This window comes from Exophiala aquamarina, assembly GCF_000709125.1.
Source record: "Exophiala aquamarina CBS 119918 chromosome Unknown aczIA-supercont1.9, whole genome shotgun sequence".
Taxonomy (NCBI): Eukaryota; Fungi; Ascomycota; class Eurotiomycetes; order Chaetothyriales; family Herpotrichiellaceae; genus Exophiala; species Exophiala aquamarina.
In genome coordinates, this window is record NW_013550579.1 from 1,092,833 (window position 1) to 1,113,260 (window position 20,428).

General features: G+C 51.0%; 5 protein-coding genes across 5 annotated transcripts; 2 read left to right on the forward strand and 3 right to left on the reverse strand.

Annotated features, from left to right (window-relative positions):
• Positions 1-3,895: 3,895 nt before the first annotated feature.
• On the reverse strand, positions 3,896-4,712 carry A1O9_09360 (uncharacterized protein; the record flags this gene model as incomplete). The annotated part of the gene is made up of 2 exons (XM_013402053.1): positions 3,896-4,534; positions 4,602-4,712. The coding sequence occupies 2 exons, from the start codon at positions 4,710-4,712 to the stop codon at positions 3,896-3,898; spliced, it is 750 nt and encodes a 249-aa protein (XP_013257507.1).
• Positions 4,713-5,164: 452 nt separating this feature from the next.
• A1O9_09361 (uncharacterized protein) lies at positions 5,165-7,138 on the reverse strand (the record flags this gene model as incomplete). Its single annotated transcript, XM_013402054.1, has 1 exon — positions 5,165-7,138. One exon carries the CDS (start codon positions 7,136-7,138, stop codon positions 5,165-5,167), a length of 1,974 nt encoding a protein of 657 aa, XP_013257508.1.
• Positions 7,139-7,546: 408 nt separating this feature from the next.
• On the reverse strand, positions 7,547-8,370 carry A1O9_09362 (uncharacterized protein; the record flags this gene model as incomplete). Its single annotated transcript, XM_013402055.1, has 2 exons — positions 7,547-8,049; positions 8,109-8,370. 2 exons carry the CDS (start codon positions 8,368-8,370, stop codon positions 7,547-7,549), a joined length of 765 nt encoding a protein of 254 aa, XP_013257509.1.
• A 728-nt stretch (positions 8,371-9,098) lies between these two features.
• A1O9_09363 (3-oxoacyl-[acyl-carrier protein] reductase) lies at positions 9,099-9,926 on the forward strand (the record flags this gene model as incomplete). Its single annotated transcript, XM_013402056.1, has 2 exons — positions 9,099-9,667; positions 9,743-9,926. 2 exons carry the CDS (start codon positions 9,099-9,101, stop codon positions 9,924-9,926), a joined length of 753 nt encoding a protein of 250 aa, XP_013257510.1.
• Positions 9,927-16,238: 6,312 nt separating this feature from the next.
• A1O9_09364 (uncharacterized protein) lies at positions 16,239-17,735 on the forward strand (the record flags this gene model as incomplete). Its single annotated transcript, XM_013402057.1, has 2 exons — positions 16,239-16,368; positions 16,423-17,735. 2 exons carry the CDS (start codon positions 16,239-16,241, stop codon positions 17,733-17,735), a joined length of 1,443 nt encoding a protein of 480 aa, XP_013257511.1.
• Positions 17,736-20,428: the final 2,693 nt, after the last annotated feature.

Below are 20,428 nucleotides of genomic sequence, written 5' to 3' on the forward strand. Positions count from 1 at the left end.
CCATCATCATCACCATCATCATCACCATCATCATCACCATCATCATCACCATCATCATCACCAAGACCTACCATCTCGCCACCGTGGCCACCATGCTCTCGTTGCAAATGCTCGTAACAAGGCACACTATTCTCAAAAAAGGCGAGACATACCCAGCATATATGAGTCTTGCAACTACCGCAGGTCATATGTTTGCAACCAGCTGCCTTCTCCAACGGGGTTGAGCACTTGAAGCAGCTTTGGATCTTCAGCTCCCGCTTGAGTTCCCTGAAAACCCCCCCCCTTCCCCCAACATCCATCATGTCTCTGTATTCTGCACAGGTGTACTTCCCGTGGACTACGTGGCATGAGGTATAGGTTGGCGTCAGGCAGTTCGGGCAGGTTTACGCTTAAGCTGGTTTCTGCCAATCCTCTCTCGAACCGCTCTGTTTGGTTGGTGGTGCATCGGTAGACGTAGCCGCAACCAGGCGTAGGACCGTAATGAAGAGACTCGGGGTGTCGTGCAACATACTCTTCGAAAGATGACTTCGGCACACTTTCGAATACCAACGACGAGAGGTGATTCGTCAGTTCACCAAGAGTGAAAACCGTAGGGCATGCCCCACCGGCGTCCTGGCATTTGACCTCGAACCTGCTCCCACTGGTGGATGCGGCGGATCGACAGCAGTCCTCGAAGCATTCGAGGCAGTAAGTATGCTGGCGGGATGTGCGAATCTCGTCTTCGGCCGGACAGAGGCAGATAGGATACTCTCTGTTTGGTCGGGACCAATCTTCCCATGACGGCGCGCCGCTGTTGCTTTCACGTCGCTTTGGCTTCTGACGATGTCCATGTCGGCTTCGGCGGCATCTTCTTTGGAGGAAATCTATACCGCGCTCCAAGCCATCTGACAGACCTGCTCGAACCTTTCGCGGGGTCCTTGGAAACGCAGCTAGCGCTTGGTCGTGTCTTTGATGATGACGATCTTAATAGCTCCACGATGACTTTGAGTTGTTTCGCTGTGCCGCTCTTTCCGTCCAGTAGCACGGGAGCCCACATCGCCTTGTGTCAGTCCATTAGCACAACCTCTCGGAAGAGATTCTCCAGCGCGATACGTGCTTTGGCCACCTATGCGGCCTTCTCTTCACTGACCCTCAATGTTTTCGGCCACAATCACGATCGTCAAAGGCCAATATCCACGCCATGATCTGCCCAACTCATTCGTTCTTGCTCCACACCTTCCTTCAAGATGCTGTAGAGCGTCGTCGAAACCTCCAATTTGACCGAATGGACCATGGCGACAATCATTTCCCATTTCTCTAGAATTTCAAGCAGCGTTGCACTGAGCGAACACGCAGATCCGGCGTCTTCTTAATGCTGAAACTCTGCTGTAGTCCGGACTTGTTGGCCTTTGAATCCGAGGACCAGATCGAGGTTCGGGATCCGGCCCTGTCTCTCCAAAGTGCGCGGATTTTCTGATCAACTTTGTTGTCTGCCGCTGGGTAGATCACATGTCCTAATTCGATGATTGGTGGTCGATTATCTGGTCTGGAGTTCAGAGATCGCTGCATTCCTCTCCTCAATTGTGGCTTCGTTGCCTCAGTAGGCACTCCGCTCAGAACGACGGACCAGGACAATGGCCCGCCGGGACTCGTCATACTGATAGTAATTGATTGGATCCATCCATCCATAGCTATCGACCTGCCCTCATGGTAGCTTTCAGCGTATCTCCGCGCTGACTTGCCGTTGCCGAAATGGTATGAAACGGTTCGAGTCGGGTTGTGCCTCTGCCACGAGATGTGGAGCTTTCAACAATCGGCACGTCTGTTATCGACAGGGACTTGAGTTGCGGTAATTGGCAGTTGTGCTGATTTGACCCGAGCCTCGAATTTTTTGGCAAAAGATGGGTCTTCCACCTTCACGGTTGCGTTGACCGTGTGCGACTTGGGATGCTGGAAAACGCGGATACTTTCGACAGGCTTCCACAAACCAAACCATTGCAGAACTTCTATAACAGCTCCAGCGGTGTTTCTGGCGGGAAGTCCTATGATGAACGCCATAGAGAAGTCTGTTGGAAGCGAGACCTTCTTGACTTTGCCAAACTCGTTGAAGGAGACGGAGCCGCCTAACAGCTCTCGAGTGTAAATCGTCGTCGACGATAAAAACTTGGCCCTGCCAACACAGTGTCAGGATTTTGTTTCCAGGTGAGAAGCCACCGTAGTACGTTATATTTACCTCGCCTTCAATATCTCCAGTCCCTGGACGAACAAGCTCTTTCCCTTTCGCACTACTTGCTGTGTGCAAGTATGGGTAGTTAGGGTTCTGCAACCTCCGGATCGAGAATGATATCTGCATGGAGCTCCTGCGCGGAAACCCAAGGCCAGTCGATGGACTTTACCATCCCCTTGAGATTCAAGTCCACCTCCAGAAGCATCAAGAAGTCCCGCGGGCGAGGCTGCCGTCTTAGGGTGTGCATAGAAGCATGCTGCGCTTCGCTTGCACGAGCCTCGAAGATGATACCTGCAAGGCTGAGACGATTTAGTCCCCTGGGCAGATGACGCAGATGGAACATTCGCGTCCGTCTCCATCTCATGACAAAACCGACAAGCGCTCCCATACCTACACGCGCCTCGTGCGACAAATCACTGTGGACTTTCTGTCGCGAAGCAGCACAAGGGAACATTGACAAAGGTACAAATTCGATGCGCGAAGGACACGTTGCGACGAAAATTCGTGCGATTCAAACAGCGCCGCAGCGCCATGGCTGGGAAGTCCTACAGGCAGTGCATGGAGTGTTTCAAGCAGTTGCCGCGCGTGAATGCGCGGCAAGTTACATCGTTGCTGTTGCAAAATGAAGGCATGGCAAAAAACTCACTGCTCATGGATTCCGTCAGAGAAAAATTCGTGGCCTGTTGATGCTGCTCGCATCCATTCTTGAACAAGACGTACCAGTGCAGCATAGAGACATTTAGTTAACGGTGATCATGATGAGGAAGCCAGGAACGAGGGGGAACCTGTCAGAGGCAATTCCTGGATTGAGATCCTGCGCACAACTGATTGCTTCTAGTCGAAGGAGCCATTCCTACATAGACATAAGAAGGCTTATTTCCATGCCTGTACATTCTACCTCAGGCGTGGCATCATGCCTCCTTGAGTACATGCCCAGTCCTGTTGTGGATGATTCCAACATACGTTTGCTCTGTGTTTGCATCAACCGACATAACAATGATGTTACAAGGCCTCTTTCCTTCATCACAGGCTTTATTCATGGAAAAAGGCCTGCAGGAATATTTCATGTTGTTGTTTAGATCATACATAGCCCGTGTGCATCTGCTTTGTAATTAGAAGTGACCCTAGGCCGCATTTGGCTTAGCACGTGAGCCACCCCTGGCCAGCCCCAGCCTCGCCAAAAGATTGGTCACGTGACACGCCAGATACGAACAAGTATAGTAACTGATTTGCATGCGATGCCTACGAGCAGCCCCCATAAGATGTCCGAGAGGTATGACACATAGGCCGTCTGTTTCATGGTCTGGCAAATCTTTCCTGACTGGATCCTTTGGGCTTCTTGGAACGGGCCGTCTCCGAGACATTCTGTGCTCGCTTTCTGGGTGTGAAGTCGTAGGCTTCCGGCAACAAGACATGTCCTGGGTCGGCCATAGTCGTTGTCTTCTTAAACGGGGGATCTGAAGTCAACATTATGGATCGTTTTCATTGGTACTCGGAACAAACGACCCTGTCTCGCTTAAATAGATGGCGACTCGATCTTAACGATCGTAGGAAACATCGCAATGCCTTATCATCTCGCCAGATTACTGCTAGAGTTTGCGGCCAGCAAGAAAGGGGCCCTGAGTGTAGTGCGTGTCCCTGGTAGTCATACGTACCAGCCATCTGTGCAGTTTTAAAACATAAGGTGACTCAAGGAGCCGAATTCGCACTTCTCCATGCTTTCTCAAATATTCCCCGCAATGCCTGCGCCTCACTCTGGTCCCGTATCCTCTGCTCCAAGAACCCTTGTAAGTCATCCCAGAACGCAGCGGATTCAAGCACCGAGGCACCGCTTTCTACACCAGGCTGCACGGGCTCTGAAGCTGTTCTCGTAGCCTCCACTCCTTCCATAGGCGTCGCCTTCTCTAGCTCCGTGCCTGTGGCCGATGCCGGCACTGTGGGAGGTTGCTGGGTCGGCGGATCTGGGGCCCCACCCATGATCATGACGCCGAACTCGATATTGTGTCCCGCAGGCTTATTGTCCCATGCATCTGAGACGGTTTTCTTCGAGGGCGGGACCGGTTTCTTGTTCATAAGGATTTTAACCTTGTCTATGCCCACGACTGACGGTCCACCTAAGTGTGACTGTATTTGCTCTTTCAATGACTGGATGGTAGTAGTTTCGGGGTTTAACGAAGGTAACTCTAGTGTCATATTTGGATTCCGAGCAGATTTCAGCGTTATGGAAACTGTGGGTGCGGCGGCTTCGGAGCCTGGCGCTGGGGCGGCTGAAGGTGTCTTCTTTGGTGGAGATGGGTGAGGAGGATTGGAAAGTTTCGGCAATGTGTACTAGTTAAACTTGTCGTCAGGACTTTCTCACATTTGTCCTAGGAACAGGACACGCAGCTGGACTTACGGGAACTCGTAGTTGGAAAGTCTTGGGGTCAAAGACATGGTCGGGTTGGTACTTGGTGGGTTTCCCGTCCAGCGTGTTCAGGAATTGTTTCGCAAATTGTAAGTCCCCCATCTCTCCTGATCGGAGCTTTCGCTCTTCCTCCAAGCGACGAAGTGCGTGTGCTAGAGCAAAAGTTGCCAGGTTTATGGTTTCGGCTCGGCGGCGTCGAGCGAAATTGGATGGCTGGGTTATGAACGACCTATCGGGTGCGCAGACAAACCGACAAAGATAGAGACCGCTAGGATCGAGGTGCCGTGAAGGTGTATGTGGTCTGTGGGTTTACACCATATGAATGTGAGAGTTAGAGTGATTGACGGCGTGGAGTCTCGGCGGCAGCAAGGTTGAATATGCGATTGACATCACCAGGTCGATCGGTCGATATACTTCACCCTATATCACGAACCGCGGAGTACACGACTAGATTGACCATAATCGAGAAAAGGCATGTTGGATGTACGGGTTCATAGTCCGTCTTTCTTCTGACTAGGCCTTTGAACAATTGATGTCATGATGGATGCCATTCATCACTTCTTTTTCTTCTTCGTCTTATCGTCCACTACGATCCACCTCCTATCAACACCCCTTCTCGCCATTTCCTTCTCTACCACATCCCTCTGATCGCCTTGTACCAAAATCTCCATCATCCCAGGTTTCCCACCCACATGCTGTCCTACACTAGCACTTCCGGCACATTTCTTCTGCAACTCAGGGCCCAGAATGTGGGGGTTTATGCCAAACAGCTCCAGACCGGAGATCTTCGTAACAAGTTTTGTCCCTGTGCGTTTCTCGATCGTTAGATTCACGTGAGGCGATGGGCCAGATTTCGGTTTGAGGCCAGGGTCGGGGTGTTCTGGGTCATAGGTCTGGGCATTTCTCAGCAACAGCCAATGAGGTATGGCGAGATGGTCGTCTTCGAGTATTCGTTTCAAGAGAACGTCTTTGCCAATCTCGCCTAACGCAAGGACACGGGTGTCGACACTGGAAGGGTTAGACGAGAGGATATTATTGGAGATGAAAGGATCGAGTTTTATGAAACGCGGTGACGATGCACCAGTCGTCAGATTGGAGTTGCTCTCAATGTATTTTTTTAGAAAAGAGGAGATCTGTGATGCTGTGTAGAAGGCGGTTTTGGAGGGAAGAAGATCGGGGACAAGCTTGCTAGAAGCCCGGTAGATAGTCTGAATCGCAAGCTTTTGTCCTAAAGACGGATCGCCGCCATTGGCAGCAGCCTGGGACTCGCCGCTGCCATGCGTGCCTTCTTGGACTTTTGTTTTGGGTAGTTTGTATGGTGTGAATGTCTTGATCTTTTCGTCATGAAAATCGACGTCCAAGATTACAGTTTCGCCACCGTTCCTATCCTTCGACTTAACCAATCGGGCTTTGTCCAAATGCTTGATAAATTTCTTCGTGTTTTTCCATGATGTCTTTTTGATGTTGTAATGTTGATTTTGGAACCGTAGATGTGGCTGGATCATATTTGCGATCAGAAATGATGGCTGAATGGGAAAGTCGATGCCATAATGCGGTGGCTCCCCATTTTTCTTGGCGTTGTACAGAGCATATAGAAAGGCAGCCAGAAAAGCATCGTCCACTTCCTTTGTGGTGGGATCTTTTTCGGGTTCAGGATCCGAGGCATTTCCCTGTGTCGCTGATCCATCTGCCCTAAGGCTGTCTGTCTGGCTTTGCGAAGGTGCTATTGCAACACCACCTTGATCTTGTGTTTCGTCTTCGTCATCATCGTCGAGGTCCAGATTCTGTAGCGCTTCCCCAAGTTCTTCGGCTCTGTTATCCCAACCTTCAATGCTGTCGGGTGAAGGTCTGCCTCCGACTCCAGTCTGGCTCCAACTCCAGATCTCGTCACCCTCCCAGTGCACACCTTCCACGGCAGCACCCTTTGCGCCTTGAACCCTGCCCAGACTAGAGATGTCAATTTTACAGGTGCCTACCCAGATAGGGACAGTATCCTTCTCGATCCCAGCGACAGCCACAACCACTCCTTGTTTTGCGGCTTCAGGCCACGGTGGACCGCCAACAAGACCCGGGGTCATAAGATCTGCGCCAGTCCGCAGCTTGTCAACCACAAAATCCTGGGTATGGAGTAAAGGCACCAATCCAGGATTATGCCATAGCGTGTAGACTGTCGGGTAAAGTTTTGAGTCCTTGCCATATTGGATCCATAATATTCTCTCTTCATGGCCTGGATGAGCGCCAACATAAACCGTTCCTGAAACAAGGGTAGCACTTGCGCCAGCATGTGTGGTGAATCGAGCTGACAGACATATCTCGGGAACGAGGCTTGACCGTATCAGCGTGAGTGCAGGCGAGGGAGTGCTAGAGGAAGCAGAGGCTTGGATCTCGGCCGTCGACGCTGTTGTGTCAATTTCCTGTAGCGTTGGAACATGCACCCGGTACTCTGCAACGATTTGATCGGCAAGTTTCCTACGATCGGAGGATCTCAGTGGGGAGAGGTTCTTTATCTGAGGCTTCTTCTTGAACATGCTGAGGATGTAAAGTAGAGTCGGCCGGCGCTGAAGTTCGGCTGGGGGGAGGGGTCAAGAATGGAATTCCCAAATGGTGAGCGCTGCTCCGATCCCGATTTTTGGTCCCGACCTGCCTGCGGGCACTGGATCTTAACCTACTGGAGGTCGAGGAAACGGGTAGACTCTTTCGCGTGAGTCATACAAGATAATGTTAAGTGGTTGCGCTTATGGCTTGCAGCTAAAGTGGAGGGTTGTCAAAATAAGTTGGGGGGAAAGAAGAATACTACGTCACTTTCTCTAATTGGCACCATCAACGATAAATAATTCTACCTGTCAAAAGACGGCTCATTCAATTTGTGCCTCCTGGACATTCTGAGATGGCAATGCCCCAGGGCTGAAAATACCACCTGTGAATCTAGCCACTGGTCAATGAGCATAGATACCTCTCTTCTCCTTCTTCGCCTCCTTCCACCAGTCATCAGACGGTTCAAGGATCCCGGGAAGTGGAATATGCTCTCTCAACTTGCGCTTACTCTCCTGGTCAATTCCCTGTTCCTGATTCCGCGATGCCATCTCCTGATCGACATCCAATTGCATGGACTCGGTCAATGAACCCATCAGTGTAGGTTGACCGAGGGGCAGTTCGTGCCCCTTGTCAACTTGCCAGAAGTGGTAGAGTTTGCCATATAGCCCAACGACTTCTTCCATCGCCTTGGTCTCCAGTTCATCCCATGCCTGCTTGTTTTGACCGTGTGATCTCGGGTAAGGGAGCACTAGCATCCCTGACTTGACTTCAAATTCATGGGAGTGCCATAGCTTCTGCTCCTCGGGGTCTAACTGTGCGTAGCGAGCTTTTGGGATCATATACTCGACACCAATCAAACGGGCATCAGGTCGGCATGAGTCATAGATCAAACACTGCCTCAGATCTTTTTGACGGTCATTCATCATTCAATGATTGCTTGTCTCTCATGTGCAGCTGACTCACCTTTGCTCACGTGCGAACAGAAATGATGTGCTGAAACCGTTCGAACCCCACCACGTCTTGCTTCTTCGGTGTAGATATGCAGAGCATGGAGATATTCGCAAATACCATGTAATGGTTTGAACTCAGGCTCGACGGTTCCTCTGACATGAGTTTCGATGCCGAGATAAAGTAACCATGACTTGATCCATGCAGTTGGGCTGAACTTGAGAGCCCAGGAGGCCACGTTGGAGATGGAAGGAGCAACTATCTGGCTCTGACTCATGGTAGGCTTTCAATTGTTCGGCCTAATCTGTCAGGAAGGAGTGACAACAATAAAGAAATGGTTCCGGGGCGGCATCGAATGCGATGGCAATGACTTAACTCATGAATGATCTGATGTCACCGGCGGGGATCTATTACGTCCTCGAGAAAGGGAACATCTCATGGTTTCCACCAACGGTGCGCTTTCCTTGCAAAGCGGGCTGGATCTGGGAGCAATCATGTTAGAATCCTACTGCTGTCAATTCTCTTTTCAACGAGATGTAGTCTTCCTCAACGGAATCTTCCGTCGACCATGTAACATCTGCTCGCCACGGATTGTTTTGTTGTGACGGAACGGGCATCCGTCAAGAGATACCACAGGGCGAGAAACCCGACCCCGCACGAGACTGCAGCGGGGATGTCGGTTATTGGAGATGAATTTACGCTTATGGTGGCCTTCTCTCGGCTCGAATATTCGGGACGCCCCTCCATGTCCATCATCGGAGTGAGCCAGATCATTCAACTTGGCTGGTCTGGAGAAGAGGTTCAAAGTATCCTGACCTCCTAAGAGAATTGCTTGCGGACTACAGCGACTAGGAGCAACATTGACTTTACTCACACTCCGAGTTTCGGAGGACAAGATTAAGACATTGTCAATATTTCCACTCCAGACCATCTCTGATGTTCTGCCTTCAAATCTTCACTTTTGTTTCACGCAGTGACGAGTGCTGAAAAGTCCCTTTTGACAAAATGGTTGGCCGTCTCGAGGGCAAAGTAGCCATTGTGACCGGTGGAGGCAGCGGTTTTGGCACAGGCATCGCAACCAAACTCGTCCAGGAAGGGGCGAAAGTCCTGATTAGCGATCTCAACGAGGATGCCGCCTCCAAAGTTGCTTCGTCGCTCGGTATCGAGTATCTTGTTGCCAATGCAGCGAAGCGCAGCGACTGGGAGTCGCTGCTGAAGAAGGCTGTTGATACTTTCGGGGGCATAGACATCATCGTCAATAATGCCGGAACCACGTACAAGAACAAGCCAACCGAGACGGTCACCGACGAAGACTTCGATCTCGTCTTTGATGTCAACGTGAAAAGCGTGTATCTCTCAACCAGTGTTCTGTTGCCCTACTTTCTTGAAAACAATCGACCGGGGGTGTTTATCCAGATCGCCTCAACTGCAGCTCTCAGACCGCGCCCCGGACTCACGTGGTATAATAGCTCTAAAGCAGCTGTCAGCAATGCAACGAAGACGATGGCTGTAGAATATGGTCCAAAGAAGATCAGGTTTAATGCGGTTTGCCCAGTTGTGGGAAGCACAGGATTGTAAGTTCACAGGGCCCTTGGGCTTCCTGCAGGATCTGTGGATGAATCTTCAACAGGAGCTGACAGTCATCATAGGACACATTTGTTCATTGGCAAGCCAGACACTGAGGAGAACCGCGCGGGCTTTGTTTCGACCATACCTTTGGGTCGAGGCAGTACACCCAAGGACGTTGCAAATGCCGTGGCATACCTTGCTAGCGATGAAGCAGAATTCATCACAGGAGTCAACCTTGAGGTCGACGGCGGTAGATGTGTTTGAAGCCCGAAACATGGGGTTGATGTGTTAGCGCTGCATCTTGCATATTCACAGTCAGAACTCATATTCGACAAGCTTGTTTTCCCCCTCACAGACGGCTCTGCAGGAAAAAGCCGGTGCCCCCCTGGTGAACTGGATTGTACGCCACTTTCTGTGAGAGTGAATGATTGTTCAGGAAACTTAGCAGAGGAATATTGACTCGTCGACTCTTCTTACAATCGAGTGACACGAATCTCAACAAAACATCTGAAACTTAATGATGGTGGCTTGGTTTGCCAAATACGGAGCTTAAGTTGGAGAGCGGTCTAGAACGATTGTGTCAAACACGTGAACTGTTGATAGAGGCTGACAGCCTCACTCAGCAATACGACCCGCAGTTGTTAAAAATCAACTGTTCTCTCGACAGGGTCTTGACCCTGCTCTTCGTCACGTCGCAAGGGGTAAGTAAAATCTGGTCGGGTGCCGAACACTACGCGTGAACAGTTGATAGCACTGTCATTATGTTCATAGCCATGTGCAATTGTGCAGGTTGCATTCTTCTGGTATGTGCCGCATCCGTGAAGTGGATCGGAGGCAATTTGCGTGGATTTCAATCGGTTGGCTTAGAGCAGTCAAAACCACGGATTGATTCCGACCATCGTGCATCGAGCATCCTCGATTCGATCATGAGACAGATTGTTTACACCAGCGGCCCTCGGATCGTGAAGTTGTGTTCAGATCACCGGGGTGGTCATGTAAGGCTGTTGCAGTCGTACAAAAGCTAGGCCCTGTGATAGTTATCTTTCCCGCTTGTGCCCAAAGGTTGCTTTGTTGCCACTTATCCCGTGGGGACATCGACTGATTGGAGCCGATCATGGCAAATTGTTGCTCAGACGACTTGTACGGAGTCACCCAACGAGATAAATCTTGATCTTCGGAAGTACATAGGCACAAAGCGGGACAGGATAGCGTGGACGGGTTGGAATGCGTAGTAGCCGAAATCGAAATGACGGTTGACACCCATACCCGTATCGTGTTCTGAGCCCGAGCCTGAGCCTGAGCCTGCGTAGCCTTGAGGCTGAGTGCATCAAGCCTGTTCCGATGCTCACGTTCGTGGTGTTCTGGGATTGGGCGCAATCGCGCACAACCAAGCCGGATGACAGGTTGTGCAAAGCAGTTTCCGCATGTGTGAATTCATGTAACCATCCCGTGTCCCGCCTGGCGCCTGAAGCGAGGGTTCAAGGCCCTTGACAGAGGAAGGGATGTTGACTGACAGGAGAACAGGGTGATTTCATTGGAGAACCGAACTTTACAGAGTTGTATCAGATGCTCCTGGTTCAACTATTGTCTGGAAGCTCCAAATGGATGATCAAGAAGGCAGACAGCTGCTCACATCCAATCAATTGATAAAGTGCACAAAGCACCTGGCAGTGAAGCAATCTTTTGTGACATGACATGGACTCGGGCAAGTTTTCCAGAAGGGTGTTCGTGATGTTTGATTTGTCTGTATGCGTGGCAGCCTATCGAGGATAGTGGGAGATATCTGATCCAATGAATGCACCATGAGCAGAGACGCTAGAGTCTTCTTGTGTCATGCGGCGGGCTAACCGACCAACCAACCGGATGGGGGGACAAGAGGACAAAAAGACCCATTTCTCCCTTGGTGCGTCGTCCTCCGTACACCACTAATAATACTGCGCAGAAATCCTGGTTGTGTGAGTAGCTTTCGAAGGTGTGGCTGACAGGACCAGCACGGTATCCCCAACACCAACATCTTGGGCCTAGATTCGTGGTGGCTGATGTTTAGATTTGTCCTTACGAGCAGTTGTCCATGCTATGCACAAATGTTAGGAGTAGGAGGACCCCCTCTTTCCTGGAGGTCATCGATGGCGGTGGAGCCTGCCTCTTCAAATGTTCTTGAGTCGGTACTCGCGAGATACGTGTAGGGAGCCGCAGGTTGAAATGCAGGTACCAGTTTGGCCAGGCTACCTTCACCCACCCGCGGCCCAACAATGGAACAAACAGTATCCATATTACTCCGCAATATCGAAGTACAATCACGGATGTTGCCAGTAAAACGGAAAGGTCACAAGGCTGGCTCCTCCGAGTTGCTTTTCGTTGCTGAAAAAAGGAGCCTCTTACTCGTAGAATCGTAGCTTCTCCATGATTGGTCTTGGGCGGTTGAGCCACAAGTTCATCAGGAATCAATTTTACAAGTCGTACACTAAACCGAAAGCGAGCATGGATTTAGAGGGGCGACTGAAACCCACTTTGCCATAGGCTTTCACGGCCGATGTGATAACTGTATGCTGATGGCCGATCGATTGTGATTGTGGAAGTAAAAGCGTCGAAGCTGCTTCTAAGCGAGAGGGTTGACGCAGTCTTTGCGAACTCGGATGCTTGAAAGCAGGCCGGCATACCGTGCGGCTTTGCAATGGCGCGCACTGGTTGGGGAAAGTTGGCTAGGACGAGGCATCATGAAATCCGCGCTTCTGCAAGACTAAACAACTCGTCACCAAGCTACTGTTCAATTCGACATAGCTGATATGCACGCACCGGGACGGCTCCAAATGCAGCCCACGGCTGGCTACGGCTAGCTAGTACTTAGTGCTGTAATATGGCTAGCTCGGTATCGTTAGCTGCATTGTTAGCTTCGTTAGAAGCGCAAGGAGAACGGCTGGTTGGTTGAACCCCAACGGCCGCTAATGACTTACGGGAAGCGCCGGCAATTCCTCCGACTCATGAAAAATCCCCCACTGGCAGCTTGGAACTGCAGGGCGACGGAGTACAAGGCACGAGGTGCTCGTCCGCAGGTTATCTTTGCATGCATCGCCGACATTGGCAAGAATCTACGAGCACAATCAGGATATGTAACAGGGAAAAATCATCGACGCTGACATTTGAGGCCTCGGAGGGCTTCGAGGATCCCAGTTTACCCTGAACTACTCGTACTGGATTAGAGACAGGTTCAGAGTATTTCCTCCGTTGGCCAGCCACTCCGTGCTCCGTGCAAGACACTGGTACCGTTGCGACCAGACGTAGGAAAGCGTCGTTCAGAGTCATGCTCGAAACCTTCTGGTCAGCGGCGGTTTTGCTAACAGATTGACCCTCGCAGACTGTAAAGTTCGGGTACCGGACCAGGAAACATGACCGACCTGCCCCGGTCTTGGTCCAAGGGCCCCTAATGCTTTGCGCAGTAGGCCGCAGGTCCTGGGAGTTTGGGACAAAGCCTGGCCTAGGGCCGCCCGGACCACCCTCAAGCGTACCCCGTATGCATTCTCGTCTACCAAAAACTGCAACCCTGGTGCTTGGCTTTCCAGTTTTGCCCCTGCAATTTACTGCTCTTCCACGCCCATGTCCCTGGGCCGTCGGACAGCCTGTCAACCATGCTCGTCCCTAGGCGAACGTCTGCCAAGACAGGCTTGCCACCCTGGGTAGAGATCGCTCACCGTCTAAGAGAGGACACCACGAGTCCACGACTTTTTCTCCTTGGTCATTCTGGTTGATAGATGTTCCTATCCGTATCGTGGTCTAACTCAAAACCATCACATGTAGGAGACGGGATATTCGACCGCTCTTTGAAATCTCACAGTATCAGCCACCAGGCGGGTGGGTGCACTGACTTCATTATTCGATACGCTTGTGAGCGGCGACGGTGACACGCGAAAAGGTTCAAGATACGACCGTATTTCGGCTACTTTGTAACACAGCATCGAGAGAGAGCGCACTTAGGCTAGTTTCCTCATCGAGAAGAGCCAGTTCCGGCTGGAAAGACCTTTGCCATTACTGTTTGGAATTCAAGGTGTGTGTTTACACCTCTCACCTGGTGCGAGGCACAAATAGGGCATTTTGGGATGCAAGGCGAATAAAATCAAATCAGGTGAGGCTGCATGTCTGTGCAGGTGGCCACGGAGCCATATTCGCCTGGCAGCAGTGGCAGCAGTGGCAGGAGGGGGCAGGACCATGTCCGAAGAGAACTAGCACAAGTCGAGACTCGAGAGCTGGTACAGTCGCTTAGAGCCAACTCGTGGGCGCTTGGAGCATCAGAGATCAATTCATCAAACACGTTGCTGCCACGCTCTTAGCTTCCAGATTGTTTCTGCCCACGGAGCACGGAGTCTTCGAGATTGGCTTCCATTACAAGTCTGACGATGTTCTCTGGTCACACTACGGGGTACGAACTAGGAGGCTCTTGAATAGCTGTTGTGTGGCGAACGAGTACTCCGTACAATGAGAAGACTACTCCGAGAAAGTCACTAGCAGTAAGGCCTATTGGGGCCGTGCAGGAGAACTGGGTCCTACGACAAAATACATGCCGACCCGTAGCGTTGTGATGGCGAGCGTAGTGGGATCCCTCTAACCTTGTCCCGTATGGGCAGCATAATGGCTGGGCTCAGAGAGCCGGGGATGATCGTCGTGGAGGGTCTGTGCGGTAAGACCATTACCGCGGCCAAGATCGCTGACGGCGATGACTTCAACGATGCCCCAAACCGTTCATGGCGTGCAGGCAAACTAGGGACCAATGGGGGCCCGCTGAGGCCACCGAGGCCCGTGTTCCAGCTCAAGAGTGAGGGGAGGTTTAAGCGAACATGCACCATTTGCACCCTAAGCCGGGGAGAGTTAGCCAAAATTATAGGGAGGGGTGGGTCTGCCGCGCTAGGCTGGCTGGCCCACGCCGATGCCTGCCTTTGGGGATCCCTTAGCCAGGGTGTTGGTGCCACGCTTGGGTTAAGATCGGTTAGCGAGTGATTAGCGCCCCTAGTCCCTGGCAAAAAATGAGGATCCGCGCAAAGGTAGTGGGTCTGATTATTGAAATTAGTGGGTTGGTGCTCCCAAAAGTCCCAGTCTCGGTTGCTCCCATGAGCTGGTTCTGGCACTGACAGAGTGGAATCTGGGATTTGGGAACTGGGACTGGGACTGCGACTACGATTGGGGGGGAACTGGTCCCCCGGCAGTCCCAAGGAGCCACCAAGACAGTTCGCCCACTGCTACGGAGCACTGCTGCTGCAAGGACTGCGAGGTACTCCGGCTCCTCTCACATCACTGCCAGTGCCTCGTACTGCCAGTCTGCCACTCCGGACACCACCACCCCTCGACCACTACCTACGACCTGCACCACCCAGCTCGCCTTCATCCTCTTCTCGGTCTTGTCAGCCGTCTTTGCTTCCTTTCCCTCCTCTCTTCTCTATCTCACTGTCGCTGCCCTTCAACGCCAGGGTTTAGCACAGTCTGACTCTTGTTATCCTCGTCTTCCTTATTGTCTTCTAGTCCGCCAGACTGTTTTTTATCATCCACCCACTCACGGCTTCTCCCACTCTCAGCCAGGTCCACAGTCCAGTCTCCGCTGCAGATCCCTCTACCAAGTCTCTTCTACCAACAAAAATCAACAACGAAAACATATCTCACTAATTGCATCATATCATCCATCTTGTGTCCTCCCAGCATCTGAACAGACTTCACACCCCATACTGCGATTTTTGGAATTAGCCTCTGGTCATCCCATCTTGTCCGCGGATTCCAACCACCTGCGCTTGAATTGCCCTCGCAGAAACAAACAGTGGGCAATTGGAGACGACTGCAACTTCCAACAATCCGGTCACAAGCCAATTACAGGGCTCCACGGCGACCAACAAAAATAGGACTTTTTTTGGGTTTTAAAGAAGTGGTCTAATAGAACCAGTTTTTGCTCTTGGGGTCTTTTGGAAAAGGCAACCATTTTCCTCTTCGCCTTGTCTGATCCCGGCACTGCGGCAACCCTAAACTTTTCGGGTTGGGAGCTCAAGTTCTGAACGAGTCAGAATAGTCGAACCCAAGGGTCAACACCGGTTAGTCTCTATCTTTCCTTGGTTCCAGCCATCAAATCCACTATTGCTCCCCATACAACTCGAAAATGGCTGCTCTCTATGTTTGAGAAATGGTCCCGTTTATACATTCACGATGTTTTGCTCAGTCGAATCTTTCGTGGTTGTTTTGTCCCTTTGCTTATATTCTCTCCTCCGCCACATTTGAACCTCCCAACATCCTTTCCCCTGGAATATCTGTTTTCCTCGTCTTGCTACTATGCCACCTCTCTCTCTTCGCTTGAAGATGGCTGAACCAGAACCAGGTTCAGAGCACTCGTCTGAGGAGACACCTGCCAACCTCGACAAAGGTAAAGCCTCGGTCCGAGATCAAGGCCGACTTCCTAGCATAAGGGATCTCGTTGGAGACCAGCTCATTCTGCCCAAACCGTCTGCGGCTCCTACATTCCCAGAATTATACGTTCCAGGCTGCACTCAATTGTACCTGGACGACCTTCCAATTGTTTCCTACGAAATTGTAGGAATCTGGTACAATATGGCGCAGCCAACCAATGAGACAAGATCCTCGCACTCGCGGTGGACTGTCGATCGTCGAGAGATCAAATACAAGCTAGAGGTGGTTCAACAGCCAGAAAAGGCAAGAGCTTGTGGTTCAGGACTGCGATGTATGTGTGGACAATAATACCCTGACGTCCCCTTCATTGACCATTTATCTTTAGCATCGGCCGACCGAAGACCAGTCGATCCTCCGCCTGTGGTTGAATTGAGAGTGTACGCTAATGAAGTTGATGTTACCATGTCCTATGATGCCACATTTATGCTCTATGCGAGCTTGGAAATCTCCCGCCCCATAGCACATGGGAAGATGCATACACCCCAGGCCCCGCCGGTTCTAACAGGTGTTGCAGTCGCTAGTGCCGCCTATCTTGATCGTCCTAAGCCTGCTGCATACTTCATTTTCCCAGACCTATCTGTCAGACATGAGGGTTGGTACCGGTTGAAATTTTCTCTGTTCGAAGGCGTCAAGCACGAAGCAGATGCGGATCTAGGCAAACCATTTGTCCATCCACCTCCCAGCAGCTCCAAATACACGGCCCCCGTTCGCCACGAGAGCATGTCGAATCGCATGGAGGTTCAATCAATTCCTTTTCAGGTCTTCAGTGCCAAGAAGTTCCCAGGCCTCAATATGAGCACCGATCTTAGTAGATTGGTTGCTGAGCAAGGTTGTCGTGTTAGGATTCGACGAGACATACGCCAGAGGAAGCGAACGGCGAAGACCGATGGAGATGTCGAAGATGCACATGGCTCTTATCAAAATACACCAGTACCTTCATATCGACCTTTGGACCACTCGCGTTCCACAAGCCGAAATAGTCTTGATCTCAAGTTTGAAGCTGATGCCCGGAGAGCTTCGGTTGAAAGCCTCTATCGCCAACCTATCATTCCAAGTCGCCAAACATCCATCACTGGCATTCCTTTGGGCAGCCCTAGTTTACCCAACCCTGCACAAATTACGAGTGCTATGCCACCGCCACCACCAACATTTTCTCAAAGCTCATTGATTCGACCGCCTACAGAGGGCTCGCCGCTTTCATCACCGTTCACTCCAACCCAAATGTCAGCACCAATGTCCTTGCCACATTCGTCACCAATCCGTGCAGAGTCGTCACGACCAAAATTCACCACTGAGCTGGAGAGCAATGGTCCTACACTTGCACCTCTAAGAAGCCTTCCTCGGCCTTTGTATGTGCTGTCTGACAGTCAGCCAACCAAACGGTCTGCCAGCTCCCGTAGCTATGATGCCGAAGCATCACTGAAGGATCGTCAGCGCCCCGATAATCGACGTTTTGGTTCGATGTATGGCCCCACGTTCTGGAGCCCTGACATCAGTGCGGACGGTGCCAATCAAGTGATTGAACCAGACAACGGTGATGGTGATGATGTGGATGAACCTTCCTTTGGGGGACCTATGATCTACGAACGAGCTGATGGCTCCAGACAGAACAAATGGAACCGAGGTCTAGCCCCATGAGGCGTAACTCATGTGATGGTATTCCTCTGAATTTGCCTGTCTTTGGCGAGTCCTCTTTGATAACGACGATACCGACCAAGTATGAACATACCCATTCAGCAATTATCCCTCCGCCTGTTCTCACTGGGTGTACGGTCTGTCTGCGCGGTGCTTGCGGCGAAACAGCGGGTGTTTTTTTTCCTCGGGTGTTGGATTCACCAACCTTTTCTCCTAGGGCATGGGACACACAGAACCAGGAGTCCTTGTGGCACGGGTTGGGCGCAAACAGACTATCCTTGAAGCCTCGGCCCCATCATTCTACTAGGTGGAATCTACTGTCTCCGGTTTTGTGGAACAGCTTTATCAGCAGCTGTAAGTGTTTGATTCTGGCTCTAGACGAGCGAGAGTAGATGAAGCCATGACTTTGGAAGAGTCGGGTGAAAAGGGTTAAAATCAGAAAATAGCTTTTCAACTTCATTGTGCATCATTCTAGGGTTTGAGTCTTTGGGTAAATGTGTTTGGCAGGAGGGTTGGAACGGAAGGAAGGAAATGGACCACGGACGAGAAGCAACATGGGTAGACATACCGACTCTGGTCCACAGTGGGATCAGTTATCAGTTCACGCTCTTCACACTCGTAACATGAGAATCGAATGCAGAATGCAGATTACACACTTGATGGATTTGGTTCGTGACCAGTGTTTTTACCAGTATCTATGTATAGCTGTAGCAGTTAAGTTGTTGGGTTCTGTTCGTGATTCTACAGTAGAATCATGAACAGAACTTGACACACCCCTTATCCTTTTGCAGATACTCCGGTCATACTAATTAGAGGCCAATGTACCCATCAGCCCGTCTGAGGCTCTTACTCTGTCCCAAGACTCATTAGATCCTCATCGGGACTATTATTATTCTAGGCGAGGGCAGACGCTTTTCTCTGATTGTTTTTGCCAGGTAGAGAGAGATACCGGTCTCATGCAAGGCTCTGGCAAAGGGAGATGGCGCAGTACCGTCACCCCCCTTCCCTCCCCTGCTCGATCCCACGGCACGGGTATGTAGAAAAATCCCTCATCCGACCTACAGTATGCAAAACTCCACCAGCCTGTCCTATCCTCTCCCTCCTTTCCGCCATCTTGAGACGTTCGGGAAGATTCTCAGCTACCCAAAAGCTGCATTCAGCGGCAAGTCCACAGCCAACCGACAACTACCTACTCCGTGTACAGATCCAGATCCAAAAGTGCCTGGTGGGTCCTTTAGGGGGCTGTGAGTAGTGGAAACGGCCCAAGTCAAAACGAAGGCCCGGGGGCTTCAAGCGTCTGCGGGATCCCCTTCCGTTCGTGCAGTATTTTTATTCCTGACCTGACGGGGATGCAGAGGAGCAGCGCACCCCGCACGGTAGTTTGTCGCTTCAGGCACCAGGACCGAGACGCGTGACGTCGATGAGTTTTTGGCGGGCAGGCACGACTGCGATGTTTCTTTTTAAGCAATCATGAGACGCGTCGTTCCGCGTCGCTGCGAGTTTGTCATGACCGGATCTCTCCATTCACGGGTCGTACATATTCCAGGAGTCTGCCGCGTAATTTATCGGCAAGGAGCACACAGGTGGACGTTCAATTATTCATGATGGATGTCAAGGCCCCTCGGGGCTCGGTAGTTGGTTGAGAGGTAGCGCGGATAATCTCGTATATACGAGCTACTCGTACAGCTTACATCCATCCCAGGGTGCGGATAAGAATGGCGGATGCAGGATCTACTGATCGGATCGTATGTACAGTATGTACCAGCAGGTTGAAACATCCGGCACCGTTGCATGGATGGCTTGCCGCTGGACTGGCTTGATTGCTTCCACCTGGGAACGACCGAGTCCGAGTCCGCCCTAAGAAGTACCGGGCTCCACTGATGTGAACCAGGGAAGAAAAGCCCACAACTTGTACGAGTACTGCCGGAGACCATGGAGAGCCACTTGTGCGTTGAGATGTGGACTTTCCTTATCATGGATGAGGATATAAATGGGGATGGAGATGGATCCTCTTGGGGGCCTGGTTTTGTTTCAAGTCGAGGCTGAGTGAGGTTGAGATTTGGGCCCCATTTTGGGGCGGAGGTGTCCACCGACTTGGCTCACCGCAGGCGAGGGAGTGGTATGAGTACGGAGTAGTGAAGTACGGAGGTGTTGCATTGAAAGTTGTGTAAGAGGCTTTAAAATACCGGGCTATAGTAATATTTCACTATGTAATATAGTCTGACAGATTATTTATTCTAGGCTAGTTAGGCTTTGTTAGGGAATAGAATACCTAATCCCCCCTAAGATGTCCCCCTAACTTAAGCTAACTTTGAGTACTATTAGATATCTATTAGGGCTGAAGAGAATCTCTAGGGAGTGTTGCTGTAGAAACGCGATTAAAATTAAATATGTCTTCCAAAATTATGATAGTGTCATTAGAAAGCTATGTCATTCTCTACTAGCGCGTACACAACTTTTGATGTACACCTCTGTATACTGTAGACCTAAGTGGAAAACGAAGCGTGCACCAGTCGATTGAGGAATTGTGTATTTCTTGTGAGCTTGTCTATTCTGGTAGCTCTCCAAGTGCAGCTATTGAGCTAAGGTATGTCCGGAGTCCGGAGTAGTCTATGGTTGAATGGTATCTGAAACCGGGTGAAGACGCAGCTATCTAGGGAGTCAGGCCAGGTATGATCTTCACTGGTAGTAGTCTC